The following is a 27,910-nucleotide window of genomic DNA, read 5'->3' on the forward strand; positions in this document are numbered from 1 at the left end:
AATTCCTTTGTCTCCACAGGGCAGGAAGCCAGACTGCTTTGTTTTAATAGCATTTTTCTAGCCTTAAACCTCCAAGGCTGTCTATATGTCTCAATTTTCTCCAGAAATTTTGGGATGCTGTCTGCATTTGGTTACAGCAGCTGCCCTGACAGCTTATTTATACTCTAATTTTACCTCCCCTGCCCACAGCACCACAGTATCTGAGCTGATCCCCCTGCAATAAAGCAGCAGGAATGCTGCTTTGCCTGTGTCTCTGACATGGTCATACATATGTCATATAATGGGATTTGGAATCTCCTTTCCCCCCCCCAACTGTTTTACTTGGAGTTTTCCTGCAGTTTGTAGTTACAGTCACATCTACATTTTGTGCCCAGAACCCTGGGAATAATTCTTTTTTTCTTCATTCTAAAAAATCTCAGGAGATTCAGTGCTACTTTGCAGCTGCGGGTAGAGAAAAATGTCAGGGTTTTTTTTTTTTAGTTTTCTAGAATTTATTCTATTTCACAACATTACTATATTTTAGTTTAATTAGTAGTATTAATCAGAGATGATAAATGGGAAATGCCTACATGTCTCTTGTTGCTTTTTGCCTGCTGATGAGGCAAATTCTTCCTCCTTGTAACCCTATAAAAGCAGCTTTCAGAGTGGCCAGAATGAAATCCTGGTAATTCGAGGGCAGGAGAACCCTCCCCTCACACACACATGCCCACACAAACACATGCACTTGATTTTTGAGTCTGACTCATCTTTCAGTGTGTGTTGAGTGGCCCAGGAGGGGCAGGAAAGGGCCCTGAGGAGCTCCCTGAGCCAGGGGCACGGATTAGTCATGGGCTCCATGTAAACCTCAGCCAGAAGGACACAAACCATTCCAGCAGCCTTTGAAACCAAAACCCTGCTCAATTATTTGTATGTTTGGGGAGAGGAAATGCGTAAATTGCTTTCCCATTAGTGAATAACCAGGAAATAAACAGAGGAGACCTTGTTTAAAATGTTTGTTTTGTTCTGATGGTGAAGATAAGCAGCTGGGAGAGTTCTCAGGTTGGGCTGCTCTCCCTGAGTCCTCCCAGCTTTGGCTGGATGTTGAACACAGCACTGTGATGGGTGAATACATCCTGCAAATGGATGCAGGTGATTTAGAAACTTGAGGAATTATTGCAGTGCTGATTTGCCATGTTGAGGTTCTAGAGCACTTCCTGCATTGGCTGATTTCATCCCTGTTGGATGAAATGGTGCTTGGAACATTAAAGGAGAAGGTGCTGGGGCAGCCAACAGCAGAGGCATAAATTCCTGTGTTTGAGAAGGACAGGGATTTGGGAATGGCTGTGCTGGGTGGCTGATTTGGATGGACACACATCCACAAGGGTGGACAGACCATTCCATGGAAGGCAATTGAATCCTTTAGTTAGGACTGCATGGAGAGATAGTTGAGTCTTGGAATTGTACTAAAGTGAAAGTGCCTCCTTCACCTCTTTGGTCAGGTATTGTATTTGTGGGGTTCCCAGACAAGGGAAGGAATGGTGAATCTGGCTCCATGTTCTCAGAAGGCTAATTTCTTATTTTATGACACTATATTGTATTAAAGAATACTAAACTAAAGAGTACAGAAGGGATATTGATCAGATATGCAGATCTTCAGAAATTAGGGAAATAATGAGCTGAAACTAGGGCAGTATCCTATGTTGGGTAATGTCTGGTCTGCTCTGGAATCTTTCTACCCCTGAGGTCAGAATGTTTGGGCTGTCAGGAACATGCAGGAGACATCTGCAGAGCTTTCCTAAGTGCTGAAGTAGCTGAGTGGTGATTTCGGCCAGAGCTGGACACAGATTCCTGATCCCTGAGGTCCCTCTTGGGGCTCCCCCTCCCAAGGGTTTTGTCTGGAGACATGGATGCTCCAGCTGTGGAGATGTGAGTCCCTAGAGAGCATCATGTTTGCACTGACAGATTTTTAATACCTTGTCATTTGATTATTTCTTTCTGTTATCCCTTCCCCAATCATTCCAAGAGAGTCTTACAGGGGAGATGGAGACTGCACCAAGAGCCTTTCCCTCTGCTATTGTGTAGCTGCCAGCTGAAATGGATAGAGCTAATTTTTCCTTGGAATTAGGTGCTGTGCTGAGATTGCTGGTGCAGTAATTTTACAAAATGCTCATCTTTCCTGCTTTAAATGTGCCCAGCTCAGGAGGGACAGGCAGGTGTTGCTGTACCATGGCTCTTTAATGGGCTCTGGAAGCAAGAGGGTGGTTTCAGTCCCCAGGACATATTTAATCTTGTAACATCTTTTACTGCATTTAATAGCCTGTCCTACATCTTAATCACTCAGTGTAGAGAAATTAATCCAAACCCTCCTTTGTCCTGATAATTTTAAATCTCCTCTGGCTTTGCCCAGGTTGGCCTGTCTTCCTCTGGCAGTTCCCCAGCTCCTGCCCTTGCCTGCTCATGAGAATGCTCCTCACAGAGCTGGATCATTGTGCACGTCTTGCTGCCTTTTCCCTTGGATGTTTACTGGGTTTGTAGTTTTTCCTGCTGTGTTTATAGGAGGCTTTGGATGCTGTGTGCACAGCACAGCTCATGCAGGATGCTCCTGTTGCAGGGAATGAAGCATCAGCAGGATCAGAGTGAGGCAAGGAGCTGGGAACAGAGCCTGAGAGTGGCCCTGCTGCCCCTCTTGCTTTCCTGGCACTGCCTGCTGCCCAACATCTCTTGGAGCCCTTCTCTCTCCTTCAAATTTACCCCACATACACCCAGAACAGGGACTGTTGTGGGCTGGCTGTTCCCCCACATATTCATGTGGCTATTGATCTTTGCTGTGAGTTTTGGCCTCTCTTTTGTAGTTGTAGCAACAAAATGTTCAATGGTTCAATGGTTTCAGTAATGAGGGAGCTTCTATTTCTGTACTCTCAGGGACATTGTTTGGATTTGGGATTGAGTCACACAAACAATTCCCCATAAAAGAGGAGTTTACAGGTTGGATAACTGCCTCCTAACAAGGCACTAGATGAGCATAAAAGTGATTGAGAGGTTTGCTCTGATTCACCATTCCTGGAGATGTGGTTCTCAGCTTTGGCCTAAGCTGCAGTTTGCCAGGTGGGAGCCAATGTATTATTAACCTGAGATTGCTGTACCAATAGCGAAATTCTCACCTAAACTAACTTTTCTAAACCATGTCTCTTCAACATCTGATGATTGGAGCTTGTGAAATACAATTTTATGAACTAAGAAAAGTGGCTGTGAGCATCTGGGGAGAATTGTGGGGATTGTGAGTGACTTTTAGTGCATGTATTTGGTGTCTCAGTCAGTTTGACCCCCTGGTTTTTGCACAAATCTTGCTGCTGCTGGGAAGCTTTGTATTTTCATTTATAGTATTTTTTTTTTCATGTTATCCTGTAAATGTTCATTTTACAGAGGCACAGCAGAACTGGGAAAAGCTGGAGGTGGCTCTGTGGATACAGTGGTTTCTCAGTGGCCACAGGTTTGGAAGGGACCCGGGGTCTTTTCAGCAAGGGACACTTAAAAGATGCAATGACACTGGTGTGAGGTCGAGATTCCTGTGTGAAATCAGCTGGAAAAGACAAGCCTGAGAACAGCCTGGCTTGGGGAAGGAAGGAGATGAGGGCAGTGGGTTGGAGAGATGAATGAGTGCCTCATCTCCCTTCCCAGCACAAAGCTGTGCCTTTTCCACCTTTCCATTGGGTTCCATGCAGGATCCTGCTGAACTTCCACCCCCCTTTCCTTCTGCTGTGTTTCCTGGCCTGGGGCTGTGCCTGCTTTGGGGACACTCCTGATGAGCCCAGGAGAGCGTGGTGGCACAGGGACAAACCTGAGTAAATGGAAGCAATAAAGATTTTACCCATCATAAACCACAGCAGTCAATAGCAAAACAAGCTGCCAGCCAGTGGGAAAGGCTTCAGCAACAGTATAATGGGTTTGATTTTCTCTGTTTCCATCAATACTGTGCCAAATGCATTTAGCACAGGCTGGAGGGGAGCTAACAGAGTATCAAACAGGCCAGCAAGGAAAGCCTTGCTGTTGTCACCTCTAGCACCAAAAAACCTCAAACAAAGCAAGGTTAGTGTTTCAGCAGCCCATTAGTGTGACTGTGTTATCAACTGTTAGCAAGAGCATTGCCTCAGCTGACATCTAAAATGATTTTTAGGTGCTGCTGTAGTTGAATCCTTCATTCTCCATGCAAGGTTTTTAAACCTTTTTTTAAGCTTTTTTTTTGAGTTTATTTTTTTCCAGGTGAATTGAACTGGAAATTTTGTTGCACCTAAAGCTAAATGTGCAACAAAACCTCCTAAGCCTAAATCAGTAATGTTCTTAAGTGGAAGCCAACATTACATTTCTAGTAAGTTGTGTCACAGGCAGCATTTGGGTGACCTGGGGCATTGCTTGGTGACCTGGGGAAGAAGGAAAGCCTTGGGAGAGCTTCACCACAGGGGAGTGTGTGCACAGTCAGTCCAGACCTGCTGACTGAATTGCCTGATCCACAGTGGCACCTAAATCCAGGCAAATGCTAACACCTTGGAGTCTGAGTCAGACCCCATCACTGAATGGGTAAAGGCATGGCAAGGGCTGCCTTAAGGTAAGGAGAGTATACTTTCTTCTAATAAACAGTTAATCTGTGATTAAAAGGTTTTCTCAGGCTGCACCTGAGAAAACACACTGTTTTTGTGTGAAATCTGAATAAAAATCTCTGATTACAGAGATAAGGTAATTAGCACCTGTCTGCGTGTAATGTGTGCTGAAAGGGGAAACATGGCACACAGTGCCTGAGAAGTGGCAGGGCTGCCACTGCACCCTGGATATTTGAACCACCATGTGCCAGCTTTTCCCTTTGCTAGGATGCAGTTTTGACACACTTGGTGAATTAGCTCAGCTTAGTTAATGACATTTTTAATTACTGGGAGAAGTCAAGAATTGCTGGATCCATAATCAGGAGGAATCTGAGCTTGGGGCTGGAGAATTCCAGACAACAGCAAGACTGAGAAATGCAAACCCTGTCTTAGTGCCATGGTGCTCACTGTCCCAAAACTTCCTGAGAATATGTGCCTTTGTCAGAAATAGCTCCTAAACATTCTGGTGAGCTTAACAAAACCATGCCTTGGGCAGATGTCTGTCTTTCTTTCTACATGGCAGCACTAATCCCAGCATTGCTGCATTTGGGGGAATTCAGCTGCACAAGGAACTCTCCAGCACTTCCTCAGTCAGGGATGTTATGTAAGATGTGCAGCCCTGATAGAAAAGCATAGGAGACAGGGCTAAAAATGACCTTGGGAGGTCTCCTGATCCTGCCCTGGGGAGGTGGACACTGCCAGCACTGAGTGCAAGGGGTGTGAATTGCTGAGAGTGTAAATCCAACAGTGCCATTTTATTTTTTTATATCCAAGCAAGGTAGCTGAAAGGGGATGGATTGCAGTGATAGCTTGTCTCAGTCATGAATATTAATATTGAGGCAATTAAATCAGATGACTAGGAATTCTAGGACAGGGAGATGGTTTGCATGTCATTGAATCTGCTCCCCAGTTAGCAGAGAAACCCTTTCCTAAATGTGAGGAGCTGCCAGGCAGTTACAGGAGGGTTTAGAGCGTCCCTTGCACAACCATGGTTTTCATCTCCCATTTATTGAAAGATTATTTAGTTGCCACTGCAGTGTGCTGGGTGTGGATTTGAATGACCAAAATCTGATTTGATGTGCAATTATGAAATTCCTGCCAGCACAGTGCAGGAGTCTCAAAGGTATTTTCCAACCCAGTTAATTCTGTGATTCTGGAAGAGCAGCATAACAAATGGAGTTTGTTGAAGTTGGATGTACCTCAGCCAAACTCTTATTGCCACACATCAAAGTATCCCTAACCCAACATGCTGAATCGTTTGCCCAGGTGAATTGTTGGAATGAGTTTCCCTTATTTATACCCTGAGTGTTTAAAAATGTGCTTTGGGATGTGGCTCCCAAGGATTCTGGAGACCTCCTTTAGGAACATGAATACCAAAGCAGTGAGAGCTGCTGGTAACAGAACCCAGGTGAATTTTGCATTTTCACCAAATCATGATTTTCCATTTTCTGGCCATGAGGATGTGAGGACTGCCTTGCGTCTCCCTTTCTGTCTTTCCCTCAAGTACTCCTCTGTTGGATAAAATCCCTTCCCCCTGCCATACTGAGCTTGTTACTCCAGCTCCTATGAACAAGCAGAAAAGTTGGTTGAACCTCTGGGTTCTTGCCTTCTGTGGGGTTCTCACCCATTTTCCAGGGATATAATAAGTGTGTAGAGGATCTTGGACTTTAAAATGTTCTCCAGTGCAGTCCCACAGCTGTCTGTGAGTTGTAAGCCTCAAAAAAACAAACCAAACAAAAACCAAACTAGCAAACCAAAACAAACCCAGAAAGAAAAAGGAAAATATCAGAATTTAACATGACATCCTCCCCCATTCTAAAACAGCAGAGGATAATCTGGCTTAAAGAATATTATGAATTTCTTGCTGGACTGAGACCAGGCACAGTCATATAAAAATGGATAAATCCAATGCACAAATATGCCTTTGGCAGCAGTGTAAGAAGTGTCTGATAAAGTTTGACATAACCCCAAAATATCTCCTTGCTTCAAGAGTGTGGTTGTCAAAAGAAAAAGAGATCAGCTACGTAAATATTGATGTTCTCTTACAACATGTTAGAGTGACAGATGTGGAGAGAGGGTGAATTGTCACTGCATTTCCCTAAGAGCAAGATATTTCTGTGTCTCCAATAGCTCAGAAAATGGTTTTATTTCAGCCCTGGAATGAAGCACCACGTTGATCATGTTCTCAGTGATGTTAGGAGCACAGGAAGCTCAAGGAGGAGAGCTCATTTGGTGGTAGCCTATTCCTGAGAATGAGGATTTTTCCTGACTATTACACCCTTAGCAGTGCCTCACAAAGAGAGATGGGAAGGAATGGAAATCTTGTAACCAAGGGGCCTACAGAGGTCAAATCTGGCAGTAATAATGTGAGCCAGTGACTGACCTGTTTGCACAGGAGGTTCCAGAGCAGAAAAGATGGATCATACAGGTCTTCTCATAAACACTTCGAGTGCAACTTTTGTTGGGTTGAGTCTTTTTAAAGTTTGGTGACTGTGTTTCACTTTCACTGTGTTTTCAATTCCTCTGTCTGCTGTGTCCTTGGCTGGCTTTTCTGCTCATTTTTCCTCTAAGCTCATAACATCCCAGCATAAATATATTAACAGATCCTGAAATATATATGTGTCTTGTCTGTGTGTCAAGAAGACTCACATACATTAGGATTTGCTTGCTCAAGCCTTTAGTAGATGACCTAATTTTCCCTTTTAATCAGATTACAAGAGAGATTTAAGTAACTGTTTCACACTTCAGGAGGGTTAAGAGGCACAGAGATTCCAGACCAAATCCTCAGCTGGCATTGGGAAGTTGAGAACTGAGGCAGAATTGTGTGATTTGCAGCAGCAGGGATCTCTGCTCTGGACTCCCAACAGACAAGTGAAGGAATAAAACTGATAAGAGGCAGATGTTGCCTAGAGGTGTGTGTTATCTGAGGAGATAAGGAATGCTCAGGCAGGAAATCACAGAAGGCCTGGTGTGGTGGTGTTCACAGGAGTCTGAGGATGAGGGAAGAGACGAGGATCTGACTCCATGTTTCAGAAGGCTTGATTTATTATTTTATGATATATATTATATTAAAACTGTACTAAAAGAGTAGAAGAAAGGATTTCATCAGAAGGCCAGCTAAGAATAGAAAAGGAAGAATGATAACAAAGGCTTGTGTCTTGGACCGAGAGTCCGAGCCAGCTGACTGTGATTGGCCATTAATTAGAAACAACCACCTGAGACCTATCACAGATGCACCTGTTGCATTCCACAGCAGCAGATAATCAGTGTTTGCATTTTGTTCCTGAGGCCTCTGAGCTTCTCAGGAAGAAAAATCCTAAGGAAAGGATTTTTCATAAAATGTGTCTGTGACAGCCTGGAGCTGAAGAGAATCCAGAGGGGAGCTCACAGGGAGGGAACAGCTGGGAAGCTGGACTGGAGTGTGAAGTTCAAGCCCACACTGACACAGCAGTGAACCTGTAACCAATGAATTTAGGGCTGGCCAGTGCCAGAGGGAGCTCCTGGTCCTTCCCTCTGACATAATGAGTGCTCAGGAGCCATCTCACACAGAAAACAGCAGAGGGGAGGGTTGGGATGTGCTGGGGGCTGTTGCCTGTGCTAATGTGATGTGAGGGAGCTCCTGCAGCCCTTCCCAGGAGTGCCTGTGCTGGGAAGGAGCTGATTTGGTGGGAGGGTCCCTGTCGTTGGCAGTTAATTGAATGAGTTGTTCATCTCCTAAGTGCTCATCTGAGCCGGGCTCAGCGCTCTCCAGAGATGCACCCATCAACAACTATGAAACTCCTCAGGCAGCAGAGCCTGCAGAACCTCAGATTACCTCTTCCTCTTTTATTGCACAAGGCTATTTTTAATCCAGTGCCTGGCTGGGCATTAATCATCTTTGACAAATTACTGTTTGTTGTCTTCATGTTGTGTAAATTCCCATGCATATTTTAGCCTATTGCAGCCTTGTAAGAGCAGTTAGTGACACCTTATTTCCCTTATTTTACGGGCAGGCTGCATTAGTGTTGAGCTATCAGAGGAAATTCATGCCCAAATTCATCTGTCAATTTAAACCAGTAAACAGCTGTGCTGTCAATGCAGCTTTGAAGGGCTGTATCAGCATCAGCAGTGCCTCAGTACCCATGGATTCCATACCATCAATCATCAATGTTGCTAATTACATGGCAATGTGAGTACAAATGTGTGATGGGAATTGACATCTCACGGGAAGTTGAGTGGCTCACTGAGTCAGGAATGAGTACATGCAGAATTCCCCCTACACACAAAGAAGTGCAGGAGTCACAGCAGTTTTTCTGCACCTTTTTTCTTACACTTGAGTGCTGCATTCCTAGACATGTCTCCCTCTTAGATCCAGGACTTTGAGAGCAGCACTTCTCAGTGACTCAAAAAATGTCTGATGGTAAATCTCATGGGTGCTTTTAGTGCTGGATCAGGGATCTCCACTTCTTATGTCAAGTTTTTGGGAGCAGACTGGGAGTGCCTCATGTTCTTCACAAGGCACCAAAGATTGCCCTTGTGGAGGTCGGTGAGTGCCTGGTGAGTGGAGCAGGCAGGGTTTGCTCTCTGTGCACTCCTGAGGGCAGTGGGAGGGTGTCCCTGGCAAGTGGGGCAGAGGAGGACATGCCGTGAGCTGCTCTGTGCCCTGGCTGGTCCTGCTGTCAACCATCTGGGGACCTCCCAGGCCCTGGGGACACACAGCTGCTTCCAGCCTGGCCCCAGCTGTGGCAGCACGGCCTGGTGGAGCTCAGGAGCTGCTGTGCTGCTGGGGAGGCTGTGTGTGCCCCAGAGCCCTGGGAGGGTGTGAGGGGTACCCCTGACCCCTCTGCCTGCACAGCACCCTCTGCACTCCCTGGGCTCTGCAGTGCTGACCTGGTGGGATGGTGAATTATCCATATGGGTTAGTGCATTATCCACATGGGATAGTGCATTATCCATGTGGGCCATGGGGGACGGTGCATTATCCATGTGGGATGATGCATTATCCATGTGATAGTGCATTATCCATGTGGGACGGTGCAGTGTCCATGTGGGACGGTGCATTATCCATGTGGGATGGTGCATTATCCATGTGGGACAGTGCATTATCCATGTGGGATAGTGCATTATCCATGTGGGACAGTGCATTATCCGTGTGGGATAGTGCATTATCCATGTGGGACGGTGCATTATCCATGTGGGACGGTGCATTATCCATGTGGGATGGTGCATTATCCACGTGGGACGGTGCATTGTCCATGTGGGATAGTGCATTATCCATGTGGAGTGTTTCCAGGTGGGGATGAGCTGGAAGAACTCAAGCCTGTGTTGTCTTTTTGTGAGATTCCTTGGTAGAGTAAAAGCAGGGTGACCCCAACAAAGACAAGAAAATGATAAGGAGGACTCCATCTTATCAGAAGGCTAATTAATTACTTTATTATTCTATGTTATATTACACTTTGTTACACTGAATCTGCCAAGCGCTCAAATGCCCAGAATCTTGTGACTGTCAGCCAACAGTCCCAACACACACATGGATTCAATTGGTCAATGAATCAAAACACTCACACCAGAATCCAGTTACCAATTCCCTTCAGGTAAACAATGTTCCACAATGCATTCCACAACACAGGAGCAGTAAATGAGATAAGAATTGGTTTTTCTTTCTCTGAGGTTCAGAGAATGTGAATCCCAGAAATAGCCTTGGGAAGTTGTGCCTTGCTTTTCTCTGTGAAGAGAATTGTGGCTACATCTTGGGTCTGAGAAAGGACCACCTTAAGTTGCAGAATCACAAGCAGCAAGGAATTGATCAGTTCCAGGGTCAGTGGTGTTTGCTCTGCCCTGGGAGGAGCAGAGTGGGATGTTCCATGGATATTTGAGAGAGGCAGTCTGCTGTGAGTACAAGTGAGAGTGTGGCACAGGCTCTGGCACTGGTGAACACGAGCAGATCTCTGTGGATAATACGAGTTTTTTTCTGTTTGATTTTTTAGAATCAACCTTGTCCTATGTTAGGCAGCTGGAGGCCAGAGTAAGACAGCTGGAGGAGGAAAATCGGATGCTGCCCCAGGTGGGTGCCAGCCCCGCGGGAGCGCCGGGCTGCAGAGGGACCAGCAGCCCTGTCCTTCCTGCCTCTCCACACTCACACACCCAGAGGCTCCCACATCTGTTTGCTCATCCTGCTCTGTTCCACTAGGGGGTTCATTTAAGGCTCTGACAATGCTTTCATTAATTATTTTTCCTTTGCAGGCTTTGATACTTTGTTAAGAAAAAAATTCCTGGAAACCGCTACTTCTAATTAATTAATTAATTTATGGGTTGGGAATCACAGTGAACTGACCCTTTGCATTCTGGTTTTATTCCAAGAGGTTCTTGTTAAAATATCAACTACTTTTTATAGTTAACCAAAATATTTTGCTCTAAAAGTGCAAACATTATAAGTGATAATTGGGTTATATTATTTTTAATGCTTGAAGGACTATTTTAGCTACATTAATGCAATTAACTACATAATGCAATTGCTGAAATGCAATTGAATAAATAAGCAAATATGATCTTAAAGGTTTTCCTAACATGTTTCTAAGAATAAAAATTTAAAAGTCTGGTACAAATGAATCAAAGACACTTGTGATCCTCATGTATGCACATACTTACTAGAATGTATTTCTATTATATTTCATTAAATAATCCTTAGAAAAATCCATCAGGTCTTCAAATGAAGCTGCCCACTGGAAAAGAAAAGAAGTTGGATTTTGTTGAAATTGAACACTGGTCTTTGGTCTGATGAAGAAAATTGAATTTTGTTGGACTTATTACCATTGTCTGACTGTAAAATCCAAGGTAACAGTGATGGAGTAAGAAGTGAAATCCACTGGCTCACATTATTGCCCTTTTCCTAAAGCAGATTTTAGGTAGAGTGTAGTGGATTTTCTCCTCACCTTTCATGTGACAGTTGGAAAGCCTCTACAGCTCTTGCTTGGTGACCTTGGGCACTTTTCTTCTCTCTACCTCAATTTTTGAATCTGGAAAAGAAGGACAGAAAGAAATGCCTGCTCATTAACATGTAGTTTTCAGTAGGAAAGACAGAGGTTGATCCTCAGTGATAATGAATATTATTTTCTTTTCAAGAATGGTTTTCAGGGCAAATGTTAACAAACCCACCCAAAAATACTGTGTGGTTTGTCTTGGGTCTGGAACAACACTGGGAGATAATTGTGCAGAACAGTCTTCATGGGCCAAATCTTTAGAAGTGTCTGTGTGTTTAATGTTTGATTTGTCTGGGTCTGAGGTGCTGAGGCAGAACCCACAAAAAGCATTCCCAAATCTGACCAAAGCCTGGAACACCAACCCTGTGTGCATTGGGTTCAGTGAAAACACCTTGGCTGGGGTGCCAAACTAGAGAATAGTCCCTGTAAAAACAGCCTGGCACCTAAGCCTGAAGCTGTTGCAAAAAACATCGAAACAAAATATGCTGAGGGTAGGGGTTTAAAAGGGAAGAGTGAGGCAAGCAAGCCTGGAAACTGCTTTTTGTTTTCAAATAGCCAGGTCAGTTTGTCTTATGTGTGGTTTTGTTGGCACAAGGATCTGTGGTAGAGTTGTGAACAATCTCTTCATATCTCTGGTTACTTCATTCTGAGACTTAATGAGTGGAAAGAGTTCACGTTTCCTGGCATATTTTACTCTTCCTCCTGGTTGAAGTCATGGCTTTGGGGAGAGAAAGGAAGTGCAGACACTGAGCTGATTCTAACTCTGCTGTCATCACCTCAGTGTTACCTTTGCCTGAGTTTGTTTTGGGGTTTGTTATTCCTGTGGGTCCCACCTAGAACATGCTCACCTCAGTGTGATCAGGCCCTGTCCCAAAGACAAGGATGCAGGATGGAAATGCATAAACTCCTGGCACTGGTTTGATCCCCTTTAATGGGAGGAAGGGGAGTTTGTTGGGCATGAAGCCAAGCCAAGGGCTTTTGACAAATAAACTGAAAATCTACAACAAGCTCCACAACTGATGAAGGTTTTTGGCACAGCCCTAACTCAGTTACAGTGTCCTGCCTTAACATTTCAGGACTGCCTCCATGAGAGATGCCTTTTGCTTTTTGGATAGCCCCTCTCTGATGGGGTGCTGGGGCACTGGGAGGGTTTGGGAATTGCAGGATTGCACTTAGGAGAGAGGTGAGAACTCACAGCTATAAGTTTGACACCTCTGCTGTCTTTGCTGAGGAGCCCTGGCCTTGTCTCAGGCTTTATTCTCTCCTCCTACCACATTTTTCTTCTTTTTCCTCTCTGCTTTCAATATCTTTTCTTCTCCCCCTTTTCTGCTTATGTGCCACTCACAGAAAGGCACTGACATATTTGTCGACACCTCTCCAGACAAATCATTCTGTTCCTCTGTCACTTAGATGTGGTGCTTTTCCAATTTCTTTTGCTTTGCTTGTCTCCCTCCATATGTATTAGTTTTCTTTTCAAAACCCCATAGACCTCTAATGTAAAGGTTTTATTAATATTTAGTGGCAAGGGCATTTCCAAAGCAAATGGTTTTAAGTGCTGCCACCTCTGTTCAAAAGGAACCTGAGTTTCAGCTCACTCTGCTGTACCAAAGGGTTCCTCTGTCAGGGGAATTGCAGTACCACCACTGAGTCAACATTTTAGTTTGGTCAAGTAATAGAAAAGGTATAAAAATGGAATATTCACTTAAGCCTGTTAATGTCTCTTGCTGGGCTGCACAGTTGTGACTGTGTTCACAGGGGTCTTAGGATGAGGGAAGAGATGAGGATCTGACTCCATGTTTCAGAAGGCTGATTTATTATATATATTATACTAAAACTATACTAAAAGAATAGAAGAAAGGATTTCATCAGAAAGCCAGCTAAGAATAGCAATAGAAAGAATGATAACAAAGGCTTGTGTCTCGGACAGAGAGTCTGAGCCAGCTGACTGTGATTGGCCATTAATTAGAAACAACCACCCGAGACCTATCACAGATGCACCTGTTGCATTCCACAGCAGCAGATAACCATTGTTCACATTTTGTTCCTGAGGCCTCTGAGCTTCTCAGGAGAAAAAGTCCTAAGGAAAGGATTTTTCAGAAAATATCATGGTTACACACAGTGGTTGAGAAGGTGGCTCAGAGCATAGGAGGGGGTTTCAGAGTTACAGGGAGTTATAGGTTGCAGGTTGGGTGAGAGCTGTTCTTTTGCTGTTGTTGTTCTGTTTTTCTTCTCTCCAGTAACAAGATATGATCCAGACCCTTTCAGTTTCTGGCCACAAACAGGACTTTTGAGCAAGAAAGCAGATCCTTCCCAAGATTTATGGCACACAGCTGGGTGTTCTGTTGGGAATGCCAGACTGTGCTGAGGGGTGAGCAGCTCGCCCTGGTGCTCCTCAAACACTGCTGAGGGCAAGGCTGTGTGCCAGCCGGGCCTGGGGGCTGCAGGGCTTGGGCAAGAACGTTTCTGCTTTGCTGGTTGGCGTTCAGGCCAGAGCAGCTCCCCCTGGGCTGAGGCAGGAGCAGCACATGGCTCTGGCAGTGCCTTCTGCTGACTCAAAGCACACCTGGAGCTTCAGCACCGCTGGGACCAGGCTGTGCAGCTGCCATGGAGAAGGGAAAGTGCAGCATCAGCAGTGCTCTAACCACCTCCAGTGTGCTGACCCTGGCTGCAGGACAGGTGCCCACCAAAGCTGCTCCATCACTGCCTTCCTAGCTGGGCAGGGGGAGAAAACACAGCAGGAGGCTCATGGGTTGAGGTAAGGACAGGGACAGGTCACTCCCCTGTTACTGTCATGAGCAGAACAGGCTTGGCCTGGAGAGTTTAATTCATTACCACTCTAAACAGAGCAGGATAATGAGGAATAGAAACTAAATCTTAAAACACCTTTCCCTCACCCCTCCCTTCTTCCCTGGCTCAGCTTTACTCCTGATTTTCTCTATCTCCTCCCCATCAGCAGTGCAGGGTGGACAGGGCATTTTTTCCTCCTTAAATATGGATCTCATGTGCACTGAGCTGCAGGGCTGGGAACTGGGAAGCCATCCCTAAAGCCATCCCATTACTAAAACCCTAAATCTTCCCCTACCACTCAAATCCTGTCACACCAGGACATAACACCTATGGTGCTGCAATGAAGATGCTCAGAGATAATCAATAAAACATGTAGGGATCAAAGATTGGATTTGGATCCCAGCTGCAGCTCCCTGGGCTGTGACAGCCCTGTTATGTCAGGGAGTAACTTCAGAGGCCTGGAAAGAGGAATGTCCTCCCAGGCTTGCTGTGGTGCTTGACTGCTCCCTGTGTCTTGTGCTGGGGGAAGCCAGAGCAGGATCTGGCATCCACACGTCAATTAGCTGCAGATATCCCTGAGTTTTTGTAGGGATGGTATTTTAGGGCTGATCAGCTCAGCTGAAATGCTCTGGCAATGTGGACATCTGTCATACAATGACAGTGGATGCATTTGCAATAGACAAACTTGGCAAGTCACCCAATTTAAATTGCTTCAGTTCTTATTTGTTTCACAGGAGGAGGAGGAGACTTTTCCCCTTCCAGCTCTTTGTCCTTGTAATTCAGCTTTCCCTTTCCATTGCCAGGATGCTCAGAGTGCCAGTGGGGCTGGAGCTGGGCTGCAGGGAGTGGGCTCCTCAGCACAGGAGCAGGAGGCAGTGCTGGGCTGGGCTGAACTGGAGCCCTTCTGCTCCCTCTCACCGGGGCTCTGCTGCCTCTGTTTCCTCAGTCTTGCTTTTCAAAGGCTTCTGGTCCTTTCCCATCTCTTTTTGCTGTATTTCTCTCACTTGCACTGTTGCTTCAGCCCCTTTTTGGGGGGTTTGCATCCTTGTTAGTCCATTCCAGTCCTGGCATGTTAAACTGGGAAATGACTCTTAGGCACAATTTACTTTATTTTTAACCTCTTCCAACATTTCCATTTCCTTCTTTCTTTCCCCTTCCATTAGATTATCACATTTTACTTCAACCCATTTCCAAATCTTTCCAAAACCTTCCACTGAGGTCTGGTTTTTTTTATTTTCCCTTTTCATGGTATTTTTAAATTATAATTCTAATTAGAAGATGGGAACTGTTTGGTTAGTGTTTTTTTCCTAAAATCTCTGTCACTCACAGTCCCATAGTGTTTATCTCCTGCCTTCCTTAGCATGTAGAATAGAGAATCCTTCAACCAAAATGTAATTAAAAGCCATTGAACAAACTGATATTTCCTAATCATGTCATCAAATATTTGCTGAAACAAAATGAATTAAGAGCACCCACCCACCCAGTTCCTTCATGTGCCCCCATCCCCAGTGTAAATTAACAGGCCTAAATTAATTAATAAAGGGCTCCAGTTCCCAGCACTGAGGTTCTGGGCAGAGCCTTTATCTCAGGGTGTCCATTGTGCTTCACAGGGGAGGGCTGGAAGACAAGAGCTCAGGAGCTTCAACTACTGAGACACAAATTCAAGAAAAACTTGGTGTACAGAAAGTTGCAGCTCTCAGAGGACAGACAGTGCCTTTTTCCAGTTATAACTCTAAAAGTCTGGAATTATTTTGTCCTTAGGATTTTCTAGTAGACTCTACAGAATCTTCTGGATTTTACATGTGTGGCCTCCAAAGTTTGGAGAACATTTTTCTCTTTCCTGCTCATTATCAAAGGAGGTTTCTGAAGGGCCTGCTGGAAATGGCTGTTTCTGAGGGGTGAAGCCAGCAATGGTTTTGGCCACTCAAAGATCTGAGTGTGCCTCTGTGAGAGTGTGTGGATTTTGGCAGCAGGTTCCTGCTGAGGTCTTTGAGGACAGGTGAAAAAGTGCAGCATTTGAAGATTATGTATTTTAATTGACAGGAATGTTCCCTTAAAAATGTCACTTTTCTTTAGTGTGTTATTAATCCAGCAGAGCAACATGCTGCAGTTATTGCTTTCTGCTTTTCCTTCTCCTGCCTGTTTGAAACAAGCTGACAAACACAGTCTGTGTTTGCTTTGAGCTGTACAGGGAAATTGAGGGCTGGAGAAATCAGGAAAAAAAGCTTTCAAAATCAGGTAGTGATTGAACTGGTGTGGCAGCTTCCCAGCAGGAAGGATCTGTTCCCAGTAAAGCACTTGCCTCTGGGATAAGAGGCTGCTGCACAATGAGGTGGGGCTGGATGGTGAGTGCACAGAGCAGTGCCCAGCAGGCAGGAAACTCCTGCTCTCTTGGAAGCTTTGATGGGGTGGCTGTGAGTGTCCTTGGGGCAGCCATGGACTCCTTTTCCCTTCCTGCCTCTCCCTGCGTGCCAGGCACCTCTGGAGGGGCTGGCACAGGGACTGGGCTGGGCACTGGGCTGGGCACTACAGTGGATTTCATTCATGACTGTGCTTCTCAACAATACAGATTGAAAAAATGAAGCTTTCTACTGACTTAAGTAGAAAAGCTCATGATTAATTCTCTCCATCACAAAATCCACTGTTTTACACAGAGGTCTTTATTCTGACCCTGACCAGGGTACAGTGCAGGGTTTGTGGGAAAATGGCCTGAGTAGTAACATTTTGCAGTTAGTGTGAGTGAAATTCTAAATTTCCATTCATCTGGGCTTTTTGTTAGGTGATATTACAGGGCTGAGTCAGATTTCCTGTTCTTTATTCACCAGAGTCACGTTTTGGCATTAGATATTTTGTAGATTTACTTCTAACAGCAAATGGATCTGTGCATTCAGGGATGCTGATCCTTGTGGGAAGCCATACACAGGATGTGGTGTGGGTTTTACCTGCTCTCTGCAGTGGGATGTCCTGCACACAGATCCCTGTGGGCTCAGGGGAGGCACAAGGGCTGGCTAGGACCAGGGGAAGGCTGGTTGTGTGGGATGAGCAAAAATGTCAATTATTTCTCAGGTGCTGACGTTGTGCAGCGCTGTTTGCTCACAATTACTCCAGATTTTTAAGGTTTCTAGAGCTTTCAGCAATACAGAGCTATGACTTCATCCCTCCTGTCTGATTTGGATCCACTTTCCCAGTTTGTTACTGGATAAGAAAAGGAAAGATCTGTCACAGGGATGATGCTTCCAGTGGCTCAGTGCAGGTGCTGAGTGCAGCTAGGGAGGAGGAGGAGGAGGAAGGGAGCAGATTTCTCTTCCCATCTTCGAGGTCCTGCTCAGGATCCTGTACTCAGGGCTCTGCAGACCTCAGGTCCTTGTCCCCCAACGTGCCTTTTCATCCTGCTTTGCTTCCCTGCCTCAGGAACTCCCAGTGCTCCAGCTCACAGGGCCATGCTCAGGCTGGGCATCCCCATCACCCCTGGAAAAATCTTCCTCCAGGGGAGGCAGAAGCTTTGCTGGCCTCACCTGAAATGAGAAATCCCTGAGCTGGGGAAGGGCCTTCAGGGCTGCAAAATCTGCCTCACTTTTTAAAGAAAATTTATGTCTCTTATCAAGGACAGAGGGAGGAAGGAGAAGGATGTCCACAGGGGAAATATTAATTTTCAGTCTCCTACCAACATGTGCTGGCTGCTGGAAGCATTGTGTTCACAAGTTTCTCTTTCTCATGAAAGGAGACAAAATGTGCTACATATGGCAGGGAAGAGGCTGTGGAACACAACTGCCTGGAGGAAGGCTTGAACTCTGAGAGCAGCAGCACTTGCAGGAGCTTTGGGTTTTATTGTGTTCAGGAGGCTTTACATGTGTAGTCTGTTCTCATTTTCTCTGCATTTCAATGGCAACATTTCTATTTTCATTCAAAACTGACCAAAATCTTTGCTGCCTCTGGAGTTAGTCAAGAAACAGAATACCTTTATTGGTAAAAGCTCCAAAGCTGACTGACTGAATTTATCCTAACCCGATCTGCTTTATTACCCCTTTTCCTTCAACTTTCATTTCCTTTCTCAAAGTACAGCATTAAGTCTGGCCAGTCACTTACAGATCTGTAAATCCTTCCCAGAGCAAAGTGAGTCCTAAAACCCCTCCATGCCTCACAGCAAACTGCTCCTGTCCCTGCTGGGGATGGTTTCAGGATGCTGCTGCTGTCAGCCTGGTTATCCCATCCATTGGTGCCCACTCTGATGGGTTACATGGATCCTGGGCTTGGCAGGAGGACAGGTTTGTCTAGGAAATGAGGTTTCAGATTCAGGCTTAATGTACCTTTCCAGGCTTAATGCACCTTTAGCATATGCAGCATTCTGAGGTTAGGTGGTTTTTAAAGGTATTTAAATTTTGTAGGGTTTTTTAAAGAATATGTGAGGTCCAGTCCAGATGACTGTGGGGGTGGAGTTGATGTGTTGGGTGGCTGGGATGGTTCTCTCTGCCCCTTGGCACTGCTCTGAGCCTGCACTGTTCATTACAGTGACCTTAGCATATCCCAAGAGCATCAGGACTGGATTACTTTCCAGTGAATTCCAGACTGGATCTGTGAAGTTCAGCCTCGTGTCTTCACTCTGTGCCCTTTCTCTCCCACACCCCCTTTCATCTTTTCCTATTGTTTAGATTAGAGACCCCCCCAAAGCTCTGCCCTGTGCCGTGTGCTTGCTCAGCAGGGCAAGTGGCTGCGCAGGGGGCACCGATCCTCAGCAGAGGCTCCTTCCACTGTCATTATTTCTCCTTCAGAAACGCATTTCCCACACATTCCAGCAGGAATTACTGCTACATTATTTCTTAATGTTTCCTATGGTGTTTGTTACTCTGTAAGGGAGGAAATTTCCATCCCCCGGTCTGAACCGTTTTGCTTCTTTGTAGCTCTCAATATTTTTTTGCCCAAAGTTGTGCGTGAGGGATGAAAGGGAAGGGAAGGGCAGGGCGGGCTGGGAGCAGCTCGGAGCGAGGCTGGGGCGGGCCCTGCGGCTGCAGCGCTCCCCCACTGCCCACGGATGCTGCAGGGGTATTTTTAGCACTCCTCCTGAGCTGCCTGCTTGCTCAGGTTACCTCACTCCAGGAGATGCTTTACATCCTGCAAAGCTGGAGCTGACTGGGTTGGAAGAGTTTAGGTAGCTTGCAGTTTTTAGCAGTGTCCTGAGGAGCCCTTGCAGGTGTCCACTGGGAGGACAAAGCCTCCGAGGTTGTCACTGCAGGGGACAAGTTGACATCTCTCAGGGCAAGGGGGCCTTGCCTGGAGGAGCTGGAGGCTGGGAAGGAGGGAGCTGGCAGCCTGGAGCTCCTGACTCCTTCCCTGGTCAGCTCGTGTTGCAAACCTCACAGCAACATTCCAAAACATGAGTTCTGTTGAAGGAACAACCTCCAGAATCATGGAGATAAAATTAGACCTTCTAAAAACCTGACAGTGAGGTTGAAATTATCTCTCTAAACTTTGTAGCACTTCTGTGAGGCGATGTACACACATAAGAAATTTTGTTACTATGTCCTGATTTCCCAGGGAGATGCCCTTGAGGGCCACAGCCTGCCAAGCTGTGCCACCCACACTGCCTCAATGGCCCTTGGTTACTGTGGCACAGAAAGAGGGGGGCTTTGGAGTAACACACACCTTCAGCACTTCTCAGCCTTTTGCAAAAGAGCAATAAATGCCTGACATCTGTTTAAATCAGTGACCAAGCCTTTTGTGTATTAAAGAGTGTTTAATTTCTTGCCAAGGATGCCCTTAGGATGCCAGGAGGGGCGGAGGGGAGTCACTGCTCTGCAAACGAGCCAGACAACGTCACTGCACATGGCTCAGCCTCTCAGCAGTCTGACTCAGTGGTAAATGCTCTGAAGGTAACGCTGCTCCTCTGGTCCAGTCCATGCAAAACGTCCTGTGTGTCCCTCAACACGTGTGTATTGTCCTGGCAACATCCCCGTGGGCACCACCGGGATGTTGCTGTCATCAGTGGGGTTGTTCTTGTGTGTCACTCATTGCATCTGTGGGCTGTGTGTTTCCTGGGCAGGGTCCAGCCCTCTCAGCCATGTTGGTTCCAGCTGTAGCTGCTCTCCATGTTACATTTGTAGTTTTTCTTTGAGGCTGGAAGTGGTGTTTTGCAGAATAAGGAAGTCTTTCGTTGTTTCATGTTTGTGCTCCAGTGGAATACAAGGGATTCCTGTAACCTGTGCAGAGAGAAAGACTTTAATGCAGAGAGAAAGCCAAGGCACACAGTATATTTGTGTTAAAAATAGCAAAGACCACAACCCCAAGGTCAGTGTTGAAACTCCCTTGGGAACAGATGTGTTTTACCCTGAAGTCAGGGCTGGATTGCAAAGGCCTGTGTGACATTGATACACAGCAGTTGACACAAATACTCAGAGTGGTAAAGTTTCAAGTTCTCCCTTCTGTCAGCAGTAAAACTGTTGCAATTAAAGAAACTTAGAAAGTGTTACAAGATTCCAAGGTTTATGGGGTGACCTGAGACAACAAGTGGCTGAGTTCACTGTCCCACTGCAGCACAGGCACCAGTGGGGTCTGTGTTCCTCTGGAGGGAATAAAACTGAGGGAGAGCTGAGCAGAGTGAGGACTGTGTATTCCTCTTTCCCTGTGCTGGCTCAGTTGTGGTTGTTTGGGGCTTTGGGCACCTCTTCTCTCCTGCGCTTCACTCATTTCTAACCTGCTTTAGGTTCATTGGGTATTATTCCCCACCTACACAGGTATTGCAGGGACATCCTTGGAGGGGGAGGTTTGTCCTTTTTCTGGAAGGGACTCGTGCAGACATTTGCTCTGGTTTTGAGCTCAGCAGTGCTGTTGACTTAGCTGGACATCCGAGTTCCTGCACAGGGTGATTGTGACATTTGGCTTCACCTCGGTGGAGCCTGAAGAAATGGGTTTGTGCAAGTGAATGGAGCACAAATGACAGCAATCAGATCCCTTCCTGTACCACAGCCCCGGGCATGGCAGCGCTCCCCTGCAGCCACCTCGCTGTTTTCCTGGCATCCCGAGGGGAGAGGCAGCGGGGGGGATGCCCCAGGAGGGCTCCGGTTCTCACCCTTGTAAAACGTTCCCAGCTCCAGGGAGTGCCGGGTTCAGAGTGCTCCAGGTCCTCTCTGCATTTTCCATGTATTTCACCTGCTGCTGCAGAGAACATAAAGCTATGCTGGGTAATTTTGTCGAGAGATCATGTGTCATTATGGAAAGAAGCCTTTTGTAGTTCTCTTAAAATCCCCCTTGGCAAAGGCTCTTCCCTGAAGGGAGCATTTAACAAGGTGCTTTTGACAACCTGTAATAACAGCTGGTCTGTGTAAGTGAAATATTGGAGCAACAGCTGATGCTTTGCTTGCTGAAATGGATTGATAAGAAGTACACAGAGTTTACCTCAATGTGATGTGAGAGCTGAGCTGGAAGTTCACTAGGAGGTACTGCAGCAATGGATATAAATGAAGTGTTGTGTCCAAATGGAGAGTGAGCTGTCAGCTCACAGACTGCCCGAGTTCCCCATCCCCAGCCAGGGAGCAGACCCTGCTGTTTCCAGGGGGGACACCTGGCTTTGGTCCCTCCTTTCTGGGCAGTGCACACTCTGCAGGATCAGGTGCAGGAGAGGAACCAACCAGCACCAGCAGCCTGCTTTTCTGTGCTAATTTGGCAATTTGGAAGTCCTGCAACAAAGAAATAGTCTGTGTTATAAAACCTCGTTGTTAGTGCAGCCACTTGTGCACAGCAAGAAACCTAAAGAGCAGGAATGTGTTTTAAAAGGATATTTCCATTAGGAAACAGAGGAGGGAGTTGTTAAAATACTGTTGTCTTTCTGGCTTTGAAAACAATGAAAAAAATATTTAAACAATTGCCTGAACTCTCCTTCTGGTGGAGGAAGGGGGGAACAGGAGCAGAGCTTTGGCATGCAGCTGCTTGGCCAAGGCTTTTCCATGACCTGCTGGAAGAAGTTGTTGCCACGTGTGTGTCCCCATGCCTGGGCCACTTGTGTCTGACCAAACTGCCTGTGGTGCTGCACACAGATTTGCTTTGCACTGAGGCAGCTGGGATAATGTGCAGGCAAAGTTTAAGGTGTTTAATTTTACATTCCATATTGAGCCTGGAAACACCTGAAGATGCAGAGTAATCTTTGTTTAAATGCTGACAGTACGCCCTTGAAGATTTTATATGGAAATTAAGTCAATTACTGTTTCTGTAATGCAATTACTGTTTCATTAGGAACACTGCAGTGTTAACATGCAGGTTAGTATTGATCAGAAAAATCTATGTGTATAATATATCTGGGATAAAGTAGTGTATGACTCAGCTGACCTGAATTTATCCTTCATAAGAATAAAACTTGGCAAATGTGATGAAGCCTGACAGCCTCAGTTTCCCCACCTGAACAATGGTCCTTTTATATTTTTCTGCCTGTGATATTCCTTCACAATTTATGGCTAAAACCCCAGTTTGTAAGTTATACATATTTAATAGTAATTCATAAAAATTCTTGTGATGTAAGTAATGCCACTTCCAAAATGCTCAATTTGACATTATCACTTCCTTTGTGTAAATCTCAAATATATACTTGTATCCCACCTTGTCCCTTTGTTCCCCAGCCATTCAGAGCTCTGCTGCTGACATTGAAATGCTCCCTTTTCCTCTGACTCTTATAATCTGTGCCTGATTTGACTATTGATATATTATTATACTTTTTAAATAGTTGGTTATTTCCTTTCTGGTTTTGTCTTCTCTTACACCCACCCAGCCCACATTAAAAGCACAGGGGATTTGTGATGAACTAATTATAATGTTTCTTTTCTTTTGCATTCTCCTTGCAGTCCCTGCCAGGCTGTAACTCAGTGTTTAGCTGCAGCCTGATGCACTGTGGGTGTTTCACAGGAAACATTTGCCATGGCATCCTTTTGCCTGTGAAAACAGTGGAACGATGACAAGTTTCACTTTGAGCTCCAGAATTTTGAAGTGTGGTGTTGACTGGTACCAAAATGCAATCTGGTACCAAAATACTGCAAAATGCAAATATGGATGTGTAATTCATGCTGTAGGAATTCTGTGGTGTAAATGATAGTGCTGTTATTTTATTAAGATAACAGAGGTGGGAATTCTCTCCTCAGGATGTGCAAATGGAATTGGTGCCTCCTCATCAACAACGGATTTGGGAATGGTTTTGCTTTGCATTTATAACCTTGTACTGCCTTTTGAGAATGTAGCCACATGTGGCAGCAGGTTTGGAGGTAGTTCATGGGGTATTAGAGAGCATGGGGGTAATTCCAAAGCACAGGAATGTCTGGAGGGATGTTATTCCTGATTTTTCTCAGGTTACTGGGAAGTTTTGTTTGTAATTCACTTGGGAGGGGAGGCCAAGGGAAGGTGGGATACACCAGCTGGGATTAGGGGTGTAGCTGGGCAGGAGGGCTCAGGGAGCTGAGAATTCCAGGGGTATTTCCTGGAGTCCCACAGGGCTGGAATGCTGCTGCAGATGTAATGGCTCTCCCCTGCAGCTGGGTGCAGGCTCCTCCATGGCTGCATCATGAGCCTCTCAGCTGTCCTTTAGTTGTGGTTTCTGCTGAAATTTGGAATTATTTTGAGGGACATTTTGACCCCAACTTGTCACTTGTGCTTAGGACATGGGCTCTCTTGTATGGGCTTGTTGTCCCTTCCTAGCAAGCAGAGGGTCATTCATTTAGTTGGGACAAGGGACTGTGGGAAGAGTCACCCCCTGGTTTGTTACTGTGTCAGCATTAGCTGCATGGTAAATATTGTCTAAATGTTTATTGAGAAGAAAATTTGTTGAAAGCAGTAGGTAGGTGCAATGTGCCTTCTCACAAAAGCTGTCCAGGAGATCTTCCTCTCTGCTTGTATCAAGTTAGGAAAATCAGGAACCAGAGGTTGGAAAGAATGGTCAGATCCAGCCTGGCTGTGCCACACACACCCAGTTTGGGAGGTGACCATTTTTCATGTTCTCACCTCTGCAGTGTTTCACTGCACAGCAAATGTGCCTAAAGCACACATTTTTTATGATGGTGACTTGGGATTTCTGGCTGCAAGATTTTGTCATATGGCAAGTTTGCAGGGTTTGGGTCATGCCCACCCATTGGAATTAAAGACACTTCCCTTTAAAGACTTGACTTTTTTGGCCCTGTGCTTTAACACTGGAGCCATCTTGCTTCCAATCTAAAATGTTTCTGGTTTTCATGCTTATACTCAAGTTTTCTTCAGCAAAGGCTCAGAGAAACTGAGTTACTTTCCCATCTCTTGCACAGAATCACAGTAGGACCTTGGGTTTGTTCTGCCTTTGCTCATCAGCTATAGGAGCTAGCTTTTCAGGATGTCAGCTCCCAGGATCCACCTACTTTGTTTTTATTCAGTGCCAGCTAATGCAGAGTCTGTACACTGCTGGACTTTAGGCACTGGTAAAATACAAACAATGAATTATGACAATGGAAAACAGCTTTTACCTTTCTTGACAGTCTCATTGCTGTTGTCCTGGAGATTAGTGGGTGATTTAGTAGCAGTTACAAAAAAATAATCTGAAATTGTGATACAATTGATAGGAATCACCATTCTTGTCTCTTGTGGTCCCTGAGAGGCCTGGGGACATGATACAAACTGCTGTTCTTGTGCTCCTATTCCATCAACCTTTCTGTAAATCATTATAAAATACTTCCCTGGGTGTTGGGGAGTATCACTTCTCTGCCTTTTTAATTCCAGTATTGTAACATGGATGTAAAGCAAAGTGAGGGCAGGAACAATTCCTCTGATTTCGAGGAAGAGCTAGTGGAGTGAACACTTGTAATGCCTTGCTTGATTTTAAGAGAACAAGTAAACCCTTGGAAACAGAGAACTGCTCTGTGGTTTTTAAACTGGAGACATTTAGACACCTCTGGATGGATCTTTGTGCTTCTGAATCACATCCTGCAGGAGATGTGGTTGGGGAAATTGTTGGACAGAATTTCTGTTGAGGTCTGCAAACACCCTCAGTCTTGTGTGTGGAGCGTGAAGTATCCCAGTGATGCACTTGCCAGTTCATGTGTCCCTGTTTTTAGTCATTTTTACCTGGCAGCATGTGCTTTCTGTGTTCAGAAGCAATGTTGTGTCCCTTGAGAGGCAGTCTGTGCTCCTGTGTGTGTCCTGCCCTGTGTCCCAGCTGTGCTGCATGGTGTGTGTGGCATTCCAGATGCATGTCCATAGGAACACCGGTGCTCCTTCCCTGGGAATAATAACTGAGCTCTCTTTCCATCCCTCCCTCTAGGTTGTGTGGAGGAAACTTGGAGATGCTGCAGGGTCGTGCCCTGGAATTAGACAGCACTTGTCAGGAAATCAGTACAAAGGACCCATGTAAGAGGCCCTGAACACATCCTCTCTCTGAAGAGCACGGCCTCAATGTCCAGGAGAGGGGAAGCACCGCCTGCGTCCGCCCAATCCCCATCTGAGCACGGCGTCTGCCCTGCAAGAGACTGCTGGAAAGGGGGGACATTCTGCACAGGGGCCTGCCAGGGAGCTGTGTGGCGCTGTCCCCCAATCCTGCTGTTCCAATAGCCCAGCTAACGAAGCTCTGCGCCCTCACTGCAACACTCCACCCTTAGAAGCACTGAGGTATTGCCATCCTAACCAAAAGATATTTGGGATTCTGCAGGCGTTACGCGAAATAAGTTTTATTTTCGTTAGTTACAGTGAATCTCTGATAGGTCTGAACGAGTTTTCCACTGGATTTAAGAGAGGTTTTCAGCAGACTGGAGAGACACTGATAAACTGTGCCTTTGGTCTCCCAGGTTTGAGGAAGTCGCTTCTTAGTAACTCACACTTCAGTCTGTAAAGGATCCGTTAATGGTGCTTAGGCAATTTCCAGGTGATTTTTTTGCTTTGGTAGAATACCTGCCTTTGGAGGTGCTAAAAGACCATAAAGTCCTAACCAGCCGGTAGTGTAGCATAACTACAGTACTTGTAGTGATCCACAATTTCTTTCTAAATGAAAGTCAAGATAGCTTTCTTTTTGATGCACATCTTCTGAAGAGGTGTAAGGTGTTTAATGAACGGCCCTTTAATGAACAGAATACTTAGGCATCATTATTACAGGTCTCAAGTCAGGATTTCCATTAGAATTTATTTTGGAAATTATATCCCAATTGTCAGGATGCTAATTTCTACTATTTAATTTAGAGACATGCTGGTTTGTTTAACAAAAGCCTACAAGGATCTAAAAGATTGCACTGCATTATTTAAAAAAAGCTTTTCTTGCCACTGTAGCGTTCTTTCAAAGAAAAAGGTTTTATTATCCTCAGAGCATGCCTTTCATTATTATGAGGCAGAAAGCTCTTGTTCAGATTGCCTGAGATTTGACCAGACGGCGCCCTAGATGTGCTTAGTTTATTTTTATCTCTGTGTATGATCCTAGTTGTGTGTATTGAATTACAACGATAGATATTTTGTGTATATCTTAAAGCAATGATAGTTTCATGTATGAATGTGCAACAGGCTTGTGACTGAATGCTGTTGCTTAACTTTTTACCATAGCCGAGTATCAAAAAGACTAATAAAAATTAATTAAAAAAAATAGGAATGCAACAATTCCTGGGTTTCTGGTTTGTTCTTGGTTACTGAGATTTGAGCCAAAGTCAGAACCTCTGTTTTTCTGAGCTTGGACTGTATCTGTGGGCTATCTGCAGTGAAATGTAGCTCTGTTGCTGTACAATCTTTTGTTATATAGGAGTATGATGTAAATCTGCTATCTGTCTTCAGAAAAAGTGTGTTCATTTGCAGCAGTAATTCTGTTGGTTTCTGTTGTTATTTTCACTTGGTACCATTCAATGTAAGGCCTCTGATCCAGCGTTGCTTTCTTGGGAAAACTCCCTTTCACTGCTTCTCCTTGAGTTGGAAGTGCAGAATCCAGCCTTCTGTTTGACCCATTGCCCTCCTGCGTGGTTTCTGATATAACCCCAGCCCAGCCAGAGATCTGTTCTCTTCCCAGGTTGTTTTCTGCCCTATATTGTTTGCAGAGTTCAATTTCAATTGTTGTATTCCTATCTCTGTATGTATGAACAGCTGTATCACCTGTACTTGTGCCTGCACCCTGGGTGTGCAGGGGCTAAGAGAGGGACCCTGGTCTTTTGACACTACACTTGTGTAAATTTTGATACTGTATTAAAATTATTTTTTTACAGTTCTGCATACAATGGGGTATCAAGTATTGTGTTCATCTTAGCAATGGTAATAAATTATAGAATCCCACCCTTGTTTTCTCTCCTTTACTGACTGAAGCTCTGAGCTGCTTGGGCTTACAGGCAGGAGCCATTGAAAATGCTTGGTTAAGAAATTAGCAGCACACTGTGCAGTTTTCTTCATTTTCTTGCCAGATGTCTTAAAAAAATCCCAGCAATGTGAAGTTGCTTCTCTGTTTTCTGCTTAACAAGAAATAGCTGTGGGTAATTGTGCACAGGTGCAACTCGTTCAGTCCTCAGCTGTGCTGTGTTTGCAGCCCCAGGACAGTTGGGCTGCTTCTTTCTTCCTGCCCTCCTCACAGAGCAGTTTTGGGGTGCAGACAGGAGA

The 27,910-nt window shown here is 45.3% G+C and overlaps 1 protein-coding gene across 3 annotated transcripts in view; it reads left to right on the plus strand.

The window, feature by feature from the left end:
• The window catches only part of CCDC85A (coiled-coil domain containing 85A), a 68,832-nt gene extending 41,240 nt beyond the window's left edge, over positions 1-27,592 (plus strand). Inside the window, exons 3-5 of one of the 3 annotated variants that reach the window (XM_063152766.1) lie at positions 10,580-10,656; positions 20,107-20,226; positions 25,617-27,592. In XM_063152766.1, coding sequence (XP_063008836.1) covers positions 10,580-10,656; positions 20,107-20,226; positions 25,617-25,706 — 287 coding nt within the window. In that variant the 3' untranslated portion in view covers positions 25,707-27,592. The remainder of the gene's footprint in view (positions 1-10,579; positions 10,657-20,106; positions 20,227-25,616) is intronic. The other 2 variants (XM_063152767.1, XM_063152768.1) reach the window with 2 other exon arrangements.
• The last annotated feature ends 318 nt before the right edge of the window (positions 27,593-27,910 follow it).

Source organism: Melospiza melodia, chromosome 3, assembly GCF_035770615.1.
Source record: "Melospiza melodia melodia isolate bMelMel2 chromosome 3, bMelMel2.pri, whole genome shotgun sequence".
Lineage (NCBI taxonomy): Eukaryota > Metazoa > Chordata > Aves > Passeriformes > Passerellidae > Melospiza > Melospiza melodia.